Source organism: Danio aesculapii, chromosome 15, assembly GCF_903798145.1.
Source record: "Danio aesculapii chromosome 15, fDanAes4.1, whole genome shotgun sequence".
Lineage (NCBI taxonomy): Eukaryota > Metazoa > Chordata > Actinopteri > Cypriniformes > Danionidae > Danio > Danio aesculapii.
The window spans coordinates 48,020,927-48,041,325 of NC_079449.1; the positions used below are offsets into that span (position 1 = coordinate 48,020,927).

Consider the following 20,399-nt stretch of genomic DNA (forward strand, 5'->3'; position numbering starts at 1 on the left):
GTACATGTTTTGGATGTATGAAGTGAAAATCTGCTGTGTACTCTAGATGGCGCTAGAGTGCATCTGTTAAGCTGCAGCCGGAATTTAACGAGAATTATTCATATTTTAATATTAAATTGTTTACTAATTGTATTTTATTATCGTCTACCGCTACAAAAAGCCTCACAGTAATTATAGCAAGTTCATATTATTTTATAAATCACTCATTAAAAAGTATTTCAATAAAGTTTACTCCAAACCCAACACAGTAATTATACTTAGTATTGTTTATATTATTTACCAAATTACTCATTAAATTGTATTTTATTATTGTTTACCTTATCCCAAAACCTGCGAGAGAAACATCAGAGCAGCACTCATCATGTAAACCTACAGAAATCTGCTCAATAATGACTTTAAGACACAAGAACCGCTGCTGAAGCAAAACACACCATTTAATTAGTTCATCTGACGTGATTCAGTTGCGTTCATCATTCTGAAGAGTTTTACAAACAGGACAAACACAATCATATGCAGCGACACGGTCACAGAAACTCAAACAGGTCAGTGAACAAGTGGAGAAGGAGGAAGTGACATCACTGCCATCTCAGGTGGACTGTCCCTTTAAGAATGACTCCGTTAATTAGCGTTGAGTGATTGGAAAACCTTCAGAAATGTCCGTTTCCTCCAGGGCGAGGGATTACCCTGAGTTCATGACTGAGTTATGAGGATTATTCTGGCCAGAGGATCTGAAAGTTAAGCAACAGTGTTCACTGATAGTCTTCATTTCTCTGTGAGGTCATCCAGGTGCGCACACACACACACACACACACACACACACACACACACACACACACACTCACTCACTCACTCGAGCGCACACAGGCTGATGGAGGAGCCGACCCCAGACCAGAATCTGAAGCTGGCCAGCAGAGGGCGCTGGAACTCCGTGTGCACGCAGCAGATCTCCTCCGCGTTTGTCTGAGTGTGTGTGTGTGTGACGCGGTAGAAGGCCAGAACGCCGGCCTGCTGGTCCACATACACCCCGATGCGCTTGGCTTTGGGGCCCTGCAGTGGCGTCTCTTTCCCAGCATGCCACAGCGAGAAGGCCCGGCCGGACCAGTACAGGCTCCAGGACTCAGTGTTGTGACCCAGACGGGCGCGGTCGCCGGAGGAGGAGCGGTCTATGTGTGCGTACGCCACGCCCACCGTCACCTGCAGGGGGAGAAGGAGGAAAAAGAGGAGGAGGAGGAGCAGGAGGAAAAAGGAGGAGGAGGAGTAGGAAGAGCAGGAGGAGAAAGAGCAGGACGAAGAATAGAAGTAGCAGGAGGAGGAGGAGAAAGAGGAGGAGGAGAAGGAGGAGTAGGAAGAGCAGGAGGAGAAAGAGCAGGACGAAGAATAGGAGTAGCAGGAGAAGGAGGAGAAAGAGGAGGAGGAGGAGAAAGAGGAGGAGGAGAAGGACGAGTAGGAAGAGCAGGAGGAGAAAGAGGAGCAGGACGAGGAAAAAGAGGAGGAGGAGGAAGAGCAGGAGAAGAAGGAGCAGGATGAAGAATAGGAGTAGCAGGAGGAGGAGGAGAAAGAGCAGGAGGAGAAAGAAGGAGGAGCAGGAGGAGGATAAAGAGGAGAAGGAGGAGGAGCAGGAGAAGAATGAGGAAGAGGAGAGGAGGAAGAGAAGGAGAAGCAGGAAGAGATGAGAAGAGGAGGTGGAGGAGAAGAAAAAGGAGGAGAAAGAGAAGGAGGCAGAGGAGCAGGAGGAGGAGGAAGCGGAGGAGGATAAGAAGGAAGCAGGAGAAAAAAAAAGAGGTGGAGGAGAAGGAGGAGCAGGAGGAGAAGAAGGAGGGTGAAGAAGAGGAGGTGGAGGAGCAGGAGAAGAAAAAGGAGAAAGAAGAATGAAGATGAAGAAGAGGAGGTAGAGGAGGAGAAGAAAAAGGAGGAGCAGGATGAAAAGAAGAAAAAGGAGGAGGAAGAAGAAGAGGAGGAGGAGAAAGAGGAGGAGGAGAAGGAAGCAGGAGGAGGAGGAAGAGGAGGAGGAAGATGAGGAAGAGGATGAAGAGAAAGTTGAGGAAGAGGAGGAGGAGAAAGAAGAAGAGGATGAGAAGGAAGCAGGGGGAGGAAAAAGAGGAGGAGGAGGAAAAGGAGGAGCAGGAGCATGAGGAAGAAGAGAGAAGGAGGAGAAGAAGGATGAGAAGGAGGGTGAAGAAGAGGAGGTGGAGGAGAAGAAAAAGGAAAAAGAGAAGGAGGAGCAGGAGGAGGAGGAGAAGAAAAAGGAGAAGAAAGAGGAAGAGGAGGAGGAGAAGAAGAGGAGGAGGAAGAGAAAAAAGAGGAGGAGAAGAGGAGGAGGAGATTTAGTTTGTTGGTTTATTTTTGGACCCGTTTCATGTTTCCGGGTTTCTCAGCAGCAGATGCTGTCATAGATGTGTGTGTGTGAGAGAGAGTGTGTGTGTGTGTGTGTGTGTGTGCGTGTGTGTGTGTGTGTGTGTGTGTGTGTGTGCGTGTGTGTGTTTACCCTCTGGCCCGTCCACTCCACCTCCCAGTAGTACGGGCTGCCGGCGAGCGGCTCCACACACAGCACCTGCCTCCAGTAGAGGAAGCGCTGCTGGTGTTCTGGATAGTTCTGCCGCTCCGCACACAGAGTCGCCTTCCGGAAACCCTCTGACAGACGGATGTGCTGGAACGCGGAGTTCTGGTCCAGAGTCAGATCCACACGGACTGAACGGAGGAACACACACATTAATACACACACACACACACGCACACACACGCACACACACACGCACACACACGAATACACACGCAGGCTTCCTTAATCATATACACGAAGCAGAAGCAGTGAGTCTTACATTTGAGCATTTCCTCTCTGGTTTTGGGAGCTGGATTGGACACACACACGCATGCAGCAGCCTCGTCTGCAGACACAACACACATGCAGAAACTGTTAAACACAACACACTCTTCAGCCCTCTGTGTGTGCAATAATCTCATCACAGCACTTGTTTATTTTGAGTTCCTCAACTGTCTGGAGCTGTGGACGATGTGGAGCATGTATAGTTCCCTGATGAGTCCACCTTCACTGTCTTTCCCACATCCAGGAGAGTTACGGTGTGGAGAAGCCCCAAAGAAGCGTCCCACCCAGACTACTGATGCCCAGAGTGAAGCATGAGGGGGTCACTGATGGTTTGGGCTCAATATCATGGAGTCCAGAGGCCCAATACTGGTGCTAGATGGAGCGTCGCTAGATGGACCGACCCATTCTGGAGAACCATGTGACCCAATGGGTCAAACGTTGTATCCTGAAGGTGGTGGTGTGTATCAGGATGATAATGCAGCGATACACACAGCAAGACTGGAGACAGCGGTGTGATGAACATGACAGTGAAGTTGAACATCTCCCATGGCCTGCACAGTACTCAGACCTAAACATTATTGAGCACTCAGGGGTGTTTTGGAGGAGCGAGTCAGGAAAGGTTTTCCTCCAGTGAGCTGAACACTATTCTGAAGAAGAACAGCTCAGAATCCTCACGTCTGTCAGTCCCAACACCAGCTGATGCTGCATTGAGGAGCAGCTACACCATACTGACCAACTACTGCGCTCTAAAACCAGGCCTTCAGTTTCACTGTACAACCCCTGTGTGTGTATGTGTGTGTGTGTGTGTGTGTGTACCTGCAGAAGCCTGAGCAGCCGCTGGTGTACTCTGCTGGTCTGGTGTTGCAGCAGCAGACGCTTGAGCCGTGTGTTCCTCATCTCCAGAGTCAGACTGAACTGCTGGGGTGGAGGAGAAATCAGCTTTATAAACACACACACACACACACACACACACACCTGCTCATACATTAACAGCAGCAGTACACCTGAGCTCACCTGTGCTCTCACACACATTGAAGACACTGGCTCCTTCATCACTGCAGGTGTGTGTTGCTGCAGACGCCTCGTTCACTGCAGGACACACACACACACAACACACTGTCAAACACATACATTTGCACACACACACACACACACACATCTGTATAACACACCAATCACAGCCAATCAGAATCCAGCAACACATTGCCTTTACCCTATCTAAAGACAGAGCTCATCCCAGAAAATGTAAAGCCTGTCCTCATTTCCTCCTCATTTCCTCCTCCTTCTGTAACGGATGTGGCCGATCAGACGCATGATTATCTTGCTCCATTTACCAAACAATGCACAATCAACCTCTCCCATGCAGAAAGAGCGATGGTCAGTGTGTAATCCGTCATGGAGAGGAATGTGCTGTTCTGCTGGACAGAGAAATGGTCGCGCTCCTGTACAACTGGATTTAAGACGCTTCTTTTCGTGTCACCCTTTATTCCGTCTTTATGTGTAATCAGGCGTTGTGCAACAAGTCTCCTGCTCAAGTATGAATATCATGTGTCTTAATACTCCTGCAATCAATGTTGTAACACTATCACAGCTAAACAAGGTCATAGATAGCTCATGTCTGATGTCCCTGCAGAGCTGATTTGGTGTACTGAACGATCGTTTACATTTTATTCATATGAGTGCAACATGTACAGCAAGACGTGTGCAAGAAACACAGTAGGTAGCGCTGTCGCCTCACAGCAAGAAGGTTGCTGGTTTGAGCCTCGGCTGGGTCAGTTGGTGTTTCTGTGTGGAGTTTGCAAGTTCTCCCCGTGTTGGTGTGGGTTTCCTCCGGGTGCTCCGGTGCTCCGGGGAATTGGGTAGGCTAAATTGTCCGTAGTGAATGAGTGTGTATGGATGTTTCCCAGAGATGGGTTGCAGCTGGAAGGGCATCCGCTGCGTAAAACATATGCTGGAATAGTTGGTGGTTCATTCCGCTGTGGAATTCCAGCCATTTTAAAGCCATTTCATAATCTTGCATATCGCCAGCGGCCTCATCGCTTTATAGGACAACACAATATCATCATGTTATCCACACACAGTAGGCTAGGTAGGTCTACAATTACATCCCTGAAAGGCGTCCGGAATGAAGCACATCGTCTGCTCTGATGATGATGATGATGATGATGATGATGGAGACACTTTGCATAAAGAGAGGTGCCTGTGCATATTCATGAATCTACTGCCTTAAACCTAGATCTTGTTCCCCTGCCTAAACATGAAAGCGTTTTTACTATATTTTGGTCGGCAATAGCTGTAGTCGAAGTCAACTGTCCATTCGAAAGATCGCTGGATGATTTGTTCAGATCTAAAGAGTCGATTCTTTTGAACTTCCCATTAATCTTCAGTTCACTTTGAGCTGATTCACTTCACTCTCTCCAGACCTGAGTTTCCTTCTGCTGTTGAACACAAAGGAAGATATTCAGAAGAATGCTGGAGAAAACAGACTTCTTTTTTTCTTCCTACTATGGACGTCAGTGGCGGATTTCTTCTTCAGCATCCTTCCCAATATCTTCCTTTGTGTTCAACAGGAGAGACTCACACTGGTTTACATCCGCTCGAGTGTGTGGAAATGAAGAGGGAACACACTCTTCTGGGTGAACGCTGCCTTTTATCAAAATGAAAACAATGTATATAGATGTTATAGCAGACAGTAATGCTGAAGGCAGGACGCATGGATGATTTCCTCCAGCTGAACTCACCGACTCTGAAGACTGAGGCCAGGCAGGTTTTGGTCAGGTGCTCTGCGCTCTCTCTGAAAGTGTCCAGAGCGGATCTGACTCCTGAAACCACAGAATCTGGAGTCTGGATCTCCAGCAGCGCACGCTCAGATGGATCCACAGTGGACATGGCACTGAACGCCTGAACACACACACACACACACACACACACACGTACGTACACTATTATTCTGCTTTCATGCAAATGTTTGAAACGCCAGATAAAACTGTTCACTGATGTGTTTTTGCGCTACAGAAACGCGAGCGCTGCTTTACTAATACTCAGCTGAGTGTTTTAGCAGCGCAGAGCTTGTTTCAGTCAGTTGCTATGAGTATTTATTCACAGTCGTGTGTTATTGTCCCACCCCTCCTGCACTGTGATTGGACGGATCGCTCAAGATTGACAGCAGCTATATTTAGGATTTTAAAAAATGCTTGATAAAGCACATGTGCGGATTTGTACTTCACAGACATGAGAAATGGATCAACATAAAGCTTCAAATGTTTCAAGAGTTCCCCCTCAGCTGATGACTGATAATCAAGTGTGTTTGGCATGCTGTCCCTGAGCTCAGAACATCCTCGAGCCCGGGGCTCCCTCCCGTTTCATCGGGGAAGAGGAGAGTCTGAGCTCAGGTAGGTCTCGAGAGCTCCCCTGAATTAATTTGTCCGGCCTATTCCTTGATTATTAGAGGTTGCCACGGTGGAATGAACCGCTAACTATACCAGCATGGTTTATGTGGTGAATGTCCAGTACTAAAACACTCATATCCTGTATTCAGTTCCCCTATAGCGCATGTGTTTGGAATGTGGGGGAAACCGGAGCACCTGGAGGAAACCCACGCAAGGAGGTCTCTGGTTCGAGTCCCGGCTGGGTCAGTTGGTGTTTCTGTGTGGGGTGCTCCGGTTTCCCCCACAGTCCAACCACATGCGCTATAGGGGAACTGATGAACTAAATTGGCTGTAGTGTATGAGTGTGTGTGTAAATGAGTGTGTATGTGTGTTTCCCAGCAATGGGTTGCAGCTGGAAGGGCATCCGCTGTGTAAAACATATGCTGGATAAGTTGGCGGTTCATTCCGCTGTGGCGAGTCTGATTAATAAAGTGACTAAGCAAATGAATGAATGAAATCACGACAGCTTTACAGCGAGCAGAGCGAGTGTGTGTGTCTCACGGTGAGGAAGTCGACGGGCTCGCTGATGCTGCTCAGCGTCTGCATCTCCTGCTGTCTGCGCTGGAGTCTGCTGATGTCCTGCTGCAGCCGCTGCGTCTCCGTCTGCATGAGGAGCAGCCAGGAGGACTGATGAGCCTGGAGGAGCTGCAGCAGCTGAGACACACTGAGCTCCAGCAGGCCACACACACCGGAGAACACTGACTGAGAGTCCTGCATCAGCTGCTGCACAGAGACCTGAGGATACACACACACACTGATTAACACACACACATACACACACACAGAAGATGATGAGGTGTGTGTTTGACCTGGTGTGTGTCTGTGAGTTGTGGGAGTCTCTGCAGGAGCTTCTCTCTGTCTGCGATGCTGCTCTGGATACGAGCGTTCACTTCCTTCAGCTGCTCCTGTGTGCGAACATCACAGTATACATATATATATATATAGACACACACACACACACTTTTGTACCCGAATACTGTTAGACTCCCCAGAAACCCAAAGCACTGTTTATTTCCCGTTTATCTCAGCTCTGGTGACACACTGAGCTCTGGTGAAGCCCAAGCATCACTCTGTGTGAGAAACTGAAGATGATTTACAGTATTATCAGCTAAAACACACAGCCTGCTCTAACTGATCTCAGCGCAGGTCTGACTGTAGTCTGCTCGCATAGATGCAACAAGACGCTGCGCTGCTAGAAACTTGTGTTATTGTCGGCTAAGTGAACGAGTCGTTCATAACGGAGAGTCATTCACAAACGAATCGCTCCCTCTGTTAGCCTTAGCAGTGAAAGCAGGAGAGGGGGGGGGGGGGTGTTTCACGACATGGATTAGATCAAATTTAACAGGAGGATAATACACTTACATGCACACAAACACACACTATTTGCCAGCAATGCTGCTGCGCTCACTGATCCATCGATGTAGAAAAGTTATGTAAATTATAATTTTCATAATTTAATTAAATATTAGCATACTGTCCAGCGGGAAACTCCAGATCATAGATATATGTGTGTATCTCTGGCTCTGGATGGCCACAGTCCTCCTCTGCACCTTGGTCCCACAATCATTTCAAAGGAGCGCTACCCTGTACTAATATGGCGGCTCTATTGATGCATTCCTTCCAATAGACAACAACAGGGAGGGCGACATCTAATGTAAATGGCTGATCCCGGCGTTATGGATGTGACATTTGCAGTAAAAACTCAAAACATAAATCCACAGAGACAGTATACATTAACATCTGTTTATATTCTCCAAAACAACTGACCACAGATTTATCCCTACTGAGAAAAACTGTTTAAACCAGCCTAGGCTGGTTTTAGCTGGTCAACCAGGCTGGTTTTAGAGGGGTTTTGGCCATTTTCAGCCTAGTCTTAGCTGGTCAGGCTGGGACCAGACTGTCCCTCTTAATGCCAACAGGGAAAACCAACAACAGTCAAGAATGCAGGATTATCTGCTGTCATGGCTTTACAATCAATAAATGTGATTATAATGGAAGTCAATGGGGCAAAAACAGCACCAACATCACCAAAGGGGAGTCAATCTGAACAGCACATGAGGGTTAGGTGTTCGGTGTCCTCAGATGATTGTCATCATGAATGAGGACTCCTGACAGCAAAACAAATCTACTTTTGGGTATAAATGAAGTATCTGCAGTACCTGTATCCTGCTCTGCTGCTGTTCGGGCCGCACCACCTGATGTGTGCTGTGTGTGAGGCGGCTGCAGTCCTCACAGACACTCTGCTGGTCCTGCATGCAGTACAGCTCCGGCAGCCGCTGGTGTATGGGACAGAGGATCGGCGAGGATGAGGGCAGGGTGGGGTACAGGCCAGAGGAGGGTAACCCAGCCCCATCCCTTAACCCAGCGCAGGACTCCTCAGACACGAGCCCATCCTGCTGGCTCAGCCGCAGCTTCTCCAGCGCCTCCATCAGCACCCCGCTGCGGGCCAGGACGGGCCGCGGGTTAAACCTGCGCCGGCACTGAGGGCACTCGAACTCAGCCCGGGCCACTCTGGAGTCCCAGTGCTTCTGGATGCACAGCAGGCAGTAACTGTGGCCGCAGGCCAGCGTAGCGGGATCCTTCAGCACATCCAGACATATGGAACAGGAGAAGAGTTCAGGAGCCCAGGAGGACATTACACTGGAGGAGCAGGAGAAGAGATGATCAGAAATCAGCCCTGGCGGAGTGGAGTCTGCTTTTAAAGCTCAGCGGGTGCGGTTAGCTAAACTAAACTAGCATTACCAGTTCTCAACGCCACGGGTTTTCCACAGTGCCGAATGACACAGGTGGAGAAAAATGAGAGGAAGGTGGATAAACCTGCTCAGCTGGTCAGAGGCTGGAAACTTCAACACAAATCTGACTAATCAATAAACTGATGTCATGAAAAGGTGATGATAATATCGTTATTCAATGTTTTTAGTTTTATTTAACCCCTTAAACGCCTCCTACACCTTATGAACAGACCTGAAAACAGCATTATGGTGGACAAACCTGCCCAGCAGCTCAGAGTCTGGAAGCTTCAACACATATCTGACAAGGCATGGGCCGGTCTCAGACTCTCACAGTATAAAAACTGTCAGGAAAAAGGAATATATATATATTTAATTATTGTCTCTTTTTCTTTTCATTAAACAATTATTTGTATTGCTTAAAAGTTCATATATTAACTGAACTTCTACTGTTGAGTGTGTTATGCTGTGCATTTAATAAAAATGATCCAAATTAGTATTGTGATCCCTGCTCTAAAAGTTCTGGGTACACAACATATCACATTTTAAGAAACATTTACAATATTTTAGAGCAGTAAACATGTCAGGCTAAATAATTTAGATAATCAGTTTCAAACACAGATTTCTCTACAGCTTGAAAAAGCATCTTAGGAGATCTTTCTGTTCTGGGATATCCAGTAAAGCCGCTGCACTATTCAGCAGGCTGGATGCTGGTCTGTTCATGTGCTTTTCAGATGTTTGCTGAATCCCCTGCTGAAAAAACAGCCTAGGCTGATTTTAGCTGTTCTAGAGGGGTTTTGGCCATTCCCCGCCTGGTCTTAGCTGGTCAGGCTGGGAGATTGACCAAACCAGCAGGTTATTTTTCAGCATGGTCATGAGCTGAACAGTAGATTTGGATGTGGACATGCTGTTGCCATAAAAACTAAATAAAACAAACGTTAGTCGTAAAAACACATATAAAATATACCGTAGGAGCGGTGTAGGCTAACAGGTTTTTTATATTTGCTGATTACGAGAGTTTTCCGACAGAAATAACAAAACTGGAGGGTTGCGGGAGATAGGTGCAAACAAACACACTAATACGCATTTAAGAGTTTAATTAGGGCAGGAAAATGATGCATGACACATTTAGCAAATGACTTTTGCATGCTAATAAATACAAAACTGCAAAAAAAAAAACACATTAATACATTTCCATGTATAATTATGGGAACACTGCCGAACTGCTGGTCAACATAACAGACGAGTATTATTATTACTGAATTTACCTGAAGCGGGATTAAGAGAATCTGGCGAGAAACTCAGCAAATCAGAGAGGTACAAGAAAAAAAACAACCAGCACTTTACACTTTAGCCTACGAGTCCGTTAGTTCAGAAGAGTCGATTCAGCCAATTGATTCAGAATCAGATCTGACTTCTGAAATTAACTAACAGAAAACAGCTGTCACAAACACGATACTTGTATTAAAAAAGAAAGCTAAATAAATTGTGAATATGTGTTACTTGATTACAGTTATTCTAACGTTTATATTTAGTTTAATTACGAGAATCAGATCAATCAAAGCACGTTTTAAAAGAACAACAAAATAAAGAACGGATATTTTAACATGACTTAATATCACAATTTCGCTATTTTCATCAGAAGCTTAACCTTTTTGTGAAACACGTCAAGTCTACCTCGGGTCGACACAAAACCATACAAAACGCGCTCTTGAGAAGTTTAATGAGTGTTGTCAGGTTGTGAAGTGCGCGCGCCCTCTAGGTGGCGAACTGCGCATGCTCAGCACTCACTCTCACACCGCAGAAGAAGTTCCCTCTGTCACAACATCCGTCAGACGTCATCGTGCTGATTATGTGTTATTTTAAGGTGAGTGCTGTTAAAACATATCACTGTGGATATTAATGAATATCTGCACGTGTATGAACTCAGTAGCTGATCGGTTACTTGTATTTCTACTCAGATAGCGGTTATTTTGTGAACGAGACGAGTCCTAATTGTAAATAGTGTGTTGTTCGTCAGTGAAAGTGTCGTTTCTTAAAGAAATCATAAGCCTAGAGTGGTGGATATCATGCTAGCTGTCACACGGGTTATGTTTAAGGCAAGATAGGGGTTTAGTAATGATATTAATGCACTGAAATGATAAATGACCTCTGTATGACTCTGTATATGATCAGAAGTGCTTCAGTGGGTTAAAGTTTCGGCTGTATCATATGGTTCAGACCAACTAATGCTGATCATAAATAACGAGAGCCACACAGAAACCATGTAAGACCTTAAATATCTTACAGATGACCGATTATACCTGTTTACAATGTAAATAAGTCTGATGTCTCCAGAGTGTGTAGTGCAGTTAATGTTACAGCTCAAAACACCACACAAATAAAGTCCAGTGCTTCCCACAGGATTGAAATAAACCTGCTGTGGAAGCCGAATTTGTCGGAAAAATGGGATTTTGAACTATATTTTTGTTTATTATGACACTGTTATACATTTAACTTTTCAATGGGTTAAAGTTATTAAAAAAGGCTGTTGAAATAAAAGAAATCCACTATTTCTCTGACTTTTATGCTATTTGGGAGTCATTTAGTACAGTATTGTCAAATCATTTTACATATGTATAAAGTATGTATTATATTAACATCATTAAATTAATAAAATATACAGCAAATGAGAAATAAATGACAGAAAAAAGAAAAAAAAGAATGTTGTTAAAATGATAATTACTAGAATAAAAAGTGTAGATTATTTAAATAAGGCAGATTAGATGATCAGCCGTTTCTAGCGGTGTTCAAATATTTTGCAGGCAGTATAGATGTCATTTTGTTCTCTCTGAGTTTATAGTAAAGTTTATTAAACAACTAATGGTTTAAAGTTTCTCTCGCTGTCGTTGTGTCTTACCTTGTCAGATTGTCCTACCTCCCATTCAAAACGTAGGCAGCACATTTTGATGACGCAATATGCTACCCATCAGCAGGGCCAGACGGAATCTGCGGATTTTTTTTGCCATTTCTGCAGAGAATTTTGGTAAAAATCTGCAGATTTCTGCAGAATTATTTTGGGAGTCTCATAACTTTAATATGTGAAATAATAAATAATAATATCTTTTTAACTTTTATTTAATGTTTAAAATGCAAATCAATTAGATTCACTTCATTAGGTAAACAAAGCAAGTCTCTCATGTAATATCTCTACTAAAAAATATTACTGTACAAACTGCACTGTACATAAATCAGATGATCATTTTCATATTAGTCAATAATATTACTGTAATTATTTAAAAAACTGAATAAGTAAATAAACAGAATTAATGATGGGCTAAATATCTGTGCGCAGATTCCGTGTGGGCCTACCCATCAGAATTAGCTACCAGTGTACATTTTAATGTGGAGTAGTGTGATGTGAAGCTGTAATATCGCCCTAACCTACCTAACCCCAACCTCAGAACTATTGAAATACAGTGTTGGCAGCATAATCTGATGGGTAGGATAAAATGTCAGGACACCGGACGCATTTCAGCGCAAAAGGTGCATCTCTGTGGGTCTGCAGAGCAGGTGAGATTGTCTGTGTGAGTGTTGACAGTTCTCGCACACACAGAACCAGCAGTAGGAAACGTGATTTTCCACTGGTTAATCATTTGTGGATCCAAAAAAAGTGTAAAAGGAGGATAATAGTATTATTCATGTGTCACCACCAAATATACTTGGGCAGCCGTTTATATACCTGAGCGGCCCGCCCAAGTAAAGTCTATGTGGGAAGCAGTGAAGTCTTATAACTCTCTGAAGCAGACCCTTTTAGGCTTTGATCTGCATCTATTATGATAAAAATCACTTTTATGCAGAGTTTAAACCCAGTAGTGTGTGTGTCAGTAGTGTGTGAATCTCTCCAGCAGTCTCTAATGGTCAACATGAATTAATTGTGTTTATTCTAATCAGACTTGATCATAACAGTCTGCAGAAACACTTTGATTGACATTCTCCCATTGTACGTGTCATCAGAGGGGGAAAGCCCCGCCCACTAGTGCCCATCTCTCCCTCATTAGCATAAACTGCAGCCCTGAGTGACACTGAAGCACACATGCACACCTGACCAGCACTGACACCACACACACTGCTGTTTTACATCTGCTTTACATCTGTCTGTAGCTCCGCCCTCTTCTATAAAGAACACAATCTCATTTGCATTTAAAGCGACAGTCACCAAAACACCACAGTTAGGATCAGAGCCTGAAAGGGTCAGCTTCAGAGAGCTGGAGGACATTATCTGTGTGTTATCCTCAGCTCAAACACACACACACTCCAGAGACAGCAGTTTAGCTCCTCTAATATCTGTGTGTGTGTGTTTTACAGGATGTTCAGGACTCCGCATGTGAAGGCCTGTGTGAATCTGCTGCGGATTCACAGACTGTCGCTCAGAGACGCTCAGATCCATCTCCAGCACCGATGCTTCTGCTCCAGATCTGCTCTCACACCTCCTCATAGAGGCGTTTCTGCAGGTTCAGACTCTTCTGAACGCGTCCGGATATCCATTAGCACTCGTTTTCTTTTAGCACGCATGAACTTCAGCTGCGTACACTCTACAAACTCTGTCCTGCTGTTTGCACATCGCAGTTTGAGTGCGTCTCCATCAGCGCTCTCCACTATAGTGAGTCCTCCTGAAGGCTGCACGAGGAGACACACACACCGCTGCGGTCTAAATCAGCAGTCGTGTGTTAGCATTAGCGCAGGCCTGTGGACGAGGAGTGTGTGCGCTGAGAGCCGACCCGCAGTGTTTGCTCTTCAGAGCCGCAGTCTGCACACAAACACACAGTTTGAGGAGTGTGTGTCTGCGCTGAACGAGGCGCGCTGCAGACGCACGCTGCAGGCCAACGCTGCGCTGTACGAGCGGGACACACACCGCTGGGCCGCGGTGCTGGTGTGTCTGTGTGTGTCGCACGGAGATCCTGCGCTGCTCTTCACACTCAGATCCGCACAGCTGAAGGGCAGACACAAAGGAGACGTCAGGTACAAGAGCTCCTGTTTTACACCTCATGAGATCAGTCTTTAGCGTCTCCAGAATGTGTCTGTAAAGTTTCAGCTCTGAATATCCATCAGATCATTTATTATACCCTGCTGAAAATTAAGATTAGGATTACTCTGTAGCTGTTTTTACAGCCTGTGCCTTTAAATGCAAATGAGCTGGTTCTCCCCGCCCACTTTTGTGTAGGTGTGTGCGCGTTTATCCCGCGTTACGTCAGATAAACAGCAGTCAGTGACAGACATGGATGAAGCAGAGATCCCTTTTAAGAGTCAAAACACCACAGTAAGGTTATGTGATGTGTTCGTGCTGGAGTTTATTCAAGCCTTTCTGAAATGAGTCACGCACTAATGCTGTTACAATGTTCACAGTACACACAAACACATGGACACACACCAGAGATGCACAGATCAGCTGAAATGTCACCCGAATCTGCGGCTTCCTACTAAATATCCACCGGCCTGCACATATAATTACATGTTATATATTTATCCGCACCCGACCCACACCCGATCGTCACTTTAATAATTTTAATTCTTTGTTTTAAGCATGATGATAGGTCAGTGTGGATTGTTTGTTATTAACAGCCGATTCTGTGAGCTAATCTGCACATCCCTTGCAACATGGAACAACATGGAAGGGGCTTACTGTATATCAGGGCAGCACAGGTCCACACATGCATCATGCATCCACGTAACTTCCTGTGGTATTTTTTGCTGTCTTGATGAATGTAAGAACTCAAAGTGCTTGTCTGACTTTGACTTGATCGGCCTTTCGATTTAGCACACACCTGATGTTTCATATTGAAAGGGCCACGAACCATTTCCAGATGCAAAACGCTCTCAGGTAAAAATGTTCCTTACAAACGTATTTCTGTGGCGTGCACTGTAGTCCACACGTGAGTCCAGCTGCACTCTCATATCGGGAAATGAAAACAAAACCTTCATTCCAGCACATTTATAAACACAACACTGACGACCTGTCTCTCCAAACAATTCTTTGTCTTCCACTTGTTTTGGCAACACAACATGGCGTCTCTCTGCCGTCTGAACACTGGAACAGGTAAAAACTTTCTTGGAAGCGATCATACATATTAATGAAGTTGCGCCTCATTCACAACAGTTTAAACAGAGTCTTTCTCATGAATTAATGCTGCAGACTCAGAGACGTCACGATGTACATGCAGGTACAGACGTCCACTCTCCACACTGGAATACACGCAAGTATCTAATCGCCGTGACGCAGCTTCAAAAATGAGTTTCAAACCGGAAGAACGAATTTGCTGGAAATAACGCAAAAACAACCGATATTTAGTGAAATATATGTGTCCTAATAGTGTTTTTAGCAGCGTGGGACACATATGTGACTGTCAACAGCTCAAAACATGTGTTTTGGTGTTTCATGACCCTTTAAGGTACCGCTCTTTCGGCTGTCATATGAAGTGCTTTACAGCCATTGCATAGCCCATTACACACCCAGCACTTGAATCAACCTCGTTAACCTTTTCTTTCCTTCCTTGTTTTGTTTTGAATTCTCCCTTTATTAGTTTCTCCTGGATTGGTTTCGCCTACATTTCTGCTTTAACAAATGTGATTTAAAAATACAAAGCCAAAATCATTAATAATTAAACTCATCCATCCGCAATTAATCATAATGTATTTTTTTATTCCCCGACCTGCTGATTATCTGCAGCACCCGCGGATATAACCACCATCCGCACATCACTAACGCACACGTTTAACTTTGCACTGGTTTTGCACGTCTACCTGCAGCAAACGTGACAGGATAAGTTAATCTTCACTGCTGTATGGATATACATTCTGCTTCTGTTTAAAATAAACCAGATTTAACATCCACAAAGCGGGACTCCTGCTGTGTGATTGGAGCATCCTCGCTTACAGTTGTACTGACACTCATTGTTGAGCTGCAGCTGATCACAGAGAGCTGAACAGATCTTTTAATCCCAGTTTCATTGCAAGTCCTGTTCTGTGAACATGATTTTACGCGTTACTATGGATACATGTTAATACGCTCCTGTCAGTCAATTCAGAGGGTGGGGAAAACCACACCCCCAAGTTAAGTTGCGCAAGGGATGCCTTTAACCATGCTCGTGTGCTGTGTTAGCTTTGCAGGAGGAAAGAAAGACCCGTCAGACAGGACTGTCGTGGATACGGCGCTCAGAGAAGCTGCTGAGGAGCTGGGAATCCACATCCCTGAGGAGAAGGTGTGGGGTGTGCTGAAACCACTGCGGGATAAGGTGAGATTCAGCTTTCTGCTGTCAAAGGTGTAAAGGCTGAACACACCAATCCAATGGCAAAGAACTAGCACAGATGAAATCCAACTGTTGTCGGTCCCGTCTGGATCTAAAAGATGCATGAACACATTAAACACACAGCAGCCGACTGAAGAGTGTGTGTGTTTCTGCTCCAGCAGGGGGCGGCATCTGTTTCTCTGTCCACAAAAGGAAAGCGGAAGATGAAATGGGGACAAAGTAAACAAAACGGTGTTCATTACGATTATCACAGTACTCGTCACTCACCACAGAGAGATTCACTCACGCAAATATTAAACGATAAGCTAATAATCCATAACGTTTGCAAATGTAGTGAAATTGCAGCCGGCTTTGTTGTGTTCCTTATTGACTTAATCGTGGCTTAGGTACGTCACTTCAGTTTTTGATCTCGCGCTTTCTTCAGCTGACTGCAGTTCTATATGCTGAATCAGGCCAACTACCTCCAACATTAACCTGACGAGAGGCCTAGAGCGCTGTCTGGTTTTCAAAACTAGCCTAGTCTAGAGTGCAGTCTGCTGTTAAACACTAGCCTAGAGCGCAGTCTGCTGTTAAACACTAGCCTAGAGCGCCGTCTGCTGTTAAACACTAGTCTAGAACGCAGTCTGCTGTTAAACACTAGGCTAGAGCGCTCTCTGCTGTTAAACACTAGGCTAGAGCGCCGTCTGCTGTTAAACACTAGTCTAGAGCGCCGTCTGCTGTTAAACACTAGTCTAGAGCGCCGTCTGCTGTTAAACACTAGTCTAGAGTGCAGTCTGCTGTTAAACACTAGGCTAGAGCGCCGTCTGCTGTTAAACACTAGTCTAGAGCGCCGTCTGCTGTTAAACACTAGGCTAGAGCGCCCTCTGCTGTTAAACACTAGGCTAGAGCGCCGTCTGCTGTTAAACACTAGTCTACAGCGCCGTCTGCTGTTAAATACTAGTCTAGAGCGCTGTCTGGTTTTCAAAACTAGCCTAGTCTAGAGTGCAGTCTGCTGTTAAACACTAGTCTAGAACGCAGTCTGCTGTTAAACACTAGGCTAGAGCGCCCTCTGCTGTTAAACACTAGTCTAGAGCGCCGTCTTCTGTTAAACACTAGTCTAGAGCGCCGTCTGCTGTTAAACACTAGGCTAGAGCGCCCCTCTGCTGTTAAATACTAGGCTAGAGCGCCCTCTGCTGTTAAACACTAGGCTAGAGCGCCCCTCTGCTGTTAAACACTAGTCTAGAGCGCCGTCTGCTGTTAAACACTAGTCTAGAACGCAGTCTGCTGTTAAACACTAGGCTAGAGCGCCCTCTGCTGTTAAACACTAGTCTAGAGCGCCGTCTGCTGTTAAACACTAGTCTAGAGCGCCATCTGCTGTTAAACACTAGGCTAGAGCGCCCTCTGCTGTTAAACACTAGGCTAGAGCGCCCTCTGCTGTTAAACACTAGGACTAGAGCGCCCTCTGCTGTTAAACACTAGTCTAGAGCGCCCCTCTGCTGTTAAACACTAGGCTAGAGCGCCGTCTTGCTGTTAAACACTAGTCTAGAGCGCCCGTCTGCTGTTAAACACTAGGCTAGAGCGCCCTCTGCTGTTAAACACTAGGCTAGAGCGCCGTCTGCTGTTAAACACTAGGCTAGAGCGCCCTCTGCTGTTAAACACTAGGCTAGAGCGCCGTCTGCTGTTAAACACTAGGCTAGAGCGCCCTCTGCTGTTAAACACTAGGCTAGAGCGCCGTCTGCTGTTAAACACTAGGCTAGAGCGCCGTCTGCTGTTAAACACTAGGCTAGAGCGCCGTCTGCTGTTAAACACTAGGCTAGAGCGCCGTCTGCTGTTAAACACTAGGCTAGAGCGCCCTCTGCTGTTAAACACTAGGCTAGAGCGCCGTCTGCTGTTAAACACTAGGCTAGAGCGCCGTCTGCTGTTAAACACTAGTCTAGAGCGCCGTCTGCTGTTAAACACTAGTCTAGAGCGCCGTCTGCTGTTAAACACTAGGCTAGAGCGCCGTCTGCTGTTAAACACTAGGCTAGAGCGCCGTCTGCTGTTAAACACTAGGCTAGAGCGCCGTCTGCTGTTAAACACTAGGCTAGAGCGCCGTCTGCTGTTAAACACTAGGCTAGAGCGCCGTCTGCTGTTAAACACTAGGCTAGAGCGCCGTCTGCTGTTAAACACTAGTCTAGAGCGCCGTCTGCTGTTAAACACTAGGCTAGAGCGCCGTCTAAACCAAGCTCAGAACTGATTGAAGTGAGAATAGCGATGCGTTTTCGGGTTATAACCGCTCGTTGACTCCTGCAGTGTTGATCAGTGTGTTTTTCCCACTGTTTGCTCTTTTGCAGTCTGGAATGATGATAGCGCCTGTAATAGCCAACATCGGCCCACTGGAGGCGCTTTCTTTCCAGCCAAACCCCAGTGAGGTAGTTTCACAGACCACCGCACATATATTTGATTTTATACTGCACTGTCAGATTATTTTGCTTGTTTTAAGGAGAAGACTCACTTAATGTTGCCTCTTTATTTCTGACTCTTTATTTTAGCTTGATTTAAGAGTATTTGGATATTGTTCTAGATATTATTCAGATATTAGAAATGGGCTTGTCACACAGAGTTTTGGAGTGTTAACCCCGCGCTGCTTCATTTGGCAGGTAGAGGAGATCTTCACCCTGACTCTGGAGCATTTGTGTGAGCCCCAGAACCGAGGATACACACACTTCCGCACAGGTGAGCATTACGGATACACACTGCCTGTGTTTCTCAGCCCGAAGCACCGGGTCTGGGGTCTGACAGCGGTGGCTCTGGATCAAGCTCTGAAACTCATCGTCCCACCAGAGCGGATGCCGGAGCGCAGAGTAATACAGCAGCAGCGGGACGCTTCATAAACACACAGGTCACACACATTCAGCTGCAGGAATGAACTATGGGTCATATTTCAGCAATAAACTAAAGGGAACAAGCGCTTCTGCTGTCACTGGACCAGCTGCACGGCAATATAATGCTGTTCTGACTGTGAGTTCTGTCTTGTTTCCAGTCCAAACACCTTTAAACTCTTAAATCAAGAAGCATTTTCTAGACAAGCTAAACAATAGTGTTTTTTTCAGAAATAAGGAGTCAAAATGAAGAGAGTTTCTCATTAAAACAAGCAGAATAATCTGACTGTGGAGGAAGAATCTTGTTTTGGATTTGAAATAACATTATTTCTCTTCCCCATGGGCAGATTATTCTGTTGTTTCAGCTTTTGCATGTCTCACAGTGGCCATTATTGTAAAAACCTTTTAAAGCTGCAGTCTGTAGCTTTTTTTTGCTTATCCAAAATAAATAATTGAGTACATGACCTGCCAATATCTGCTCACCTTAGCCCGATTCACAGCTGTAAGCTCATAATAATGTTTTATAATTGGAGATTAGCTGATAGGGAAACACATCTGTGTGAACACAACCCACTGAGGGTGGAGACTATGCTAATGCAGGACTGTCAATCATTGTCTGTGGGCGGAGTCTAAACACAACCCACTGGGGGTGGAGACTATGCTAATGCCGGACTGTCAATCATTGTCTGTGGGCGGAGCCTAAACACTACCCACTGAGGGCGGAGACTATGCTAATGCAGGACTGTCAATCATTGTCTGTGGGCAAAGCCTAAACACAACCCACTGAGGGCGGAGACTATGCTAATGCAGGACTGTCAATCATTGTCTGTGGGCGGAGCCTAAACACAACCCACTGAGTGGAGACTATGCTGATGCAGGACTGTCAATCATTGTCTGTGGGCGGAGCCTAAACACAACCCACTGAGGGCGGAGACTATGCTACTGCCAGTGATGTCAATCAGTCATTGTGCTGCCGTGCTCTTATGAAAATGATCAAGTGTTATGAGGACTGTTATTCACACTGAATGTATTTGGGGGATTTCACACTGTAGTCCCCCAATCATAACCTGACAGGTTGTTTTAAACATGAGCCTGTGAATTTATTTATTAAATACCTATAATGAAAGTGTTTCAAAGCTTCATTGTGTGTGTGTGTGTGTGTGTGTGTGTGTGTGTGTGTGTTTAGCCATCATCCGTAATTGCTCAAAACCTGCCAGAACTACTTTAACTGTGTGTTTATCCATAACCAAACACCTGAGAATGCTGATCAGCCAATCAGAATCAAGCATTCA

At 45.5% G+C, this 20,399-nt stretch overlaps 2 protein-coding genes across 3 annotated transcripts; one reads left to right on the top strand and one right to left on the bottom strand.

Moving 5' to 3' along the window:
• Window positions 1-416: 416 nt before the first annotated feature.
• ftr86 (finTRIM family, member 86) lies at window positions 417-8,945 on the bottom strand. Of its 2 annotated transcripts, none has more exons than XM_056473373.1 (9): window positions 8,412-8,945; window positions 7,062-7,157; window positions 6,754-6,987; window positions 5,566-5,725; window positions 3,839-3,913; window positions 3,641-3,739; window positions 2,820-2,885; window positions 2,486-2,688; window positions 417-1,194 (listed from the first exon to the last, which is right to left on the bottom strand). In XM_056473373.1, the coding sequence occupies exons 1-9, from the start codon at window positions 8,886-8,888 to the stop codon at window positions 847-849; spliced, it is 1,758 nt and encodes a 585-aa protein (XP_056329348.1). In that variant the 5' UTR covers window positions 8,889-8,945; the 3' UTR covers window positions 417-846. The 2 variants fall into 2 exon arrangements, with proteins under 2 accessions (XP_056329348.1, XP_056329347.1); XM_056473372.1 differs by having other exon boundaries at window positions 3,641-3,742.
• Window positions 8,946-10,762: 1,817 nt separating this feature from the next.
• Window positions 10,763-20,249, top strand: nudt8 (nudix (nucleoside diphosphate linked moiety X)-type motif 8). Its single transcript, XM_056473389.1, has 5 exons — window positions 10,763-10,848; window positions 13,329-13,982; window positions 16,120-16,252; window positions 18,580-18,657; window positions 18,886-20,249. The coding sequence occupies exons 2-5, from the start codon at window positions 13,330-13,332 to the stop codon at window positions 19,117-19,119; spliced, it is 1,098 nt and encodes a 365-aa protein (XP_056329364.1). The 5' UTR covers window positions 10,763-10,848; window position 13,329; the 3' UTR covers window positions 19,120-20,249.
• The last annotated feature ends 150 nt before the right edge of the window (window positions 20,250-20,399 follow it).

What these genes read in the sequence shown, in the direction of transcription:
- ftr86 (XM_056473372.1), bottom strand. Translation starts at nt 8,888, where the DNA reads ATGTCCTCCTGGGCTCCTGAACTCTTCTCCTGTTCCATATGTCTGGAT. An exon ending in CAATGTGTGTGAGAGCACAG is followed by an intron (nt 3,743 to 3,838) that starts GTGAGCTCAGGT and finishes CCTCCACCCCAG; the next exon opens with CAGTTCAGTCTGACTCTGGA. An exon ending in GGCTGCTCAGGCTTCTGCAG is followed by an intron (nt 2,886 to 3,640) that starts GTACACACACAC and finishes TTGTGTCTGCAG; the next exon opens with ACGAGGCTGCTGCATGCGTG.
- nudt8 (XM_056473389.1), top strand. Translation starts at nt 13,330, where the DNA reads ATGTTCAGGACTCCGCATGTGAAGGCCTGTGTGAATCTGCTGCGGATT. An exon ending in TGAAACCACTGCGGGATAAG is followed by an intron (nt 16,253 to 18,579) that starts GTGAGATTCAGC and finishes GCTCTTTTGCAG; the next exon opens with TCTGGAATGATGATAGCGCC. An exon ending in TCCAGCCAAACCCCAGTGAG is followed by an intron (nt 18,658 to 18,885) that starts GTAGTTTCACAG and finishes TTCATTTGGCAG; the next exon opens with GTAGAGGAGATCTTCACCCT.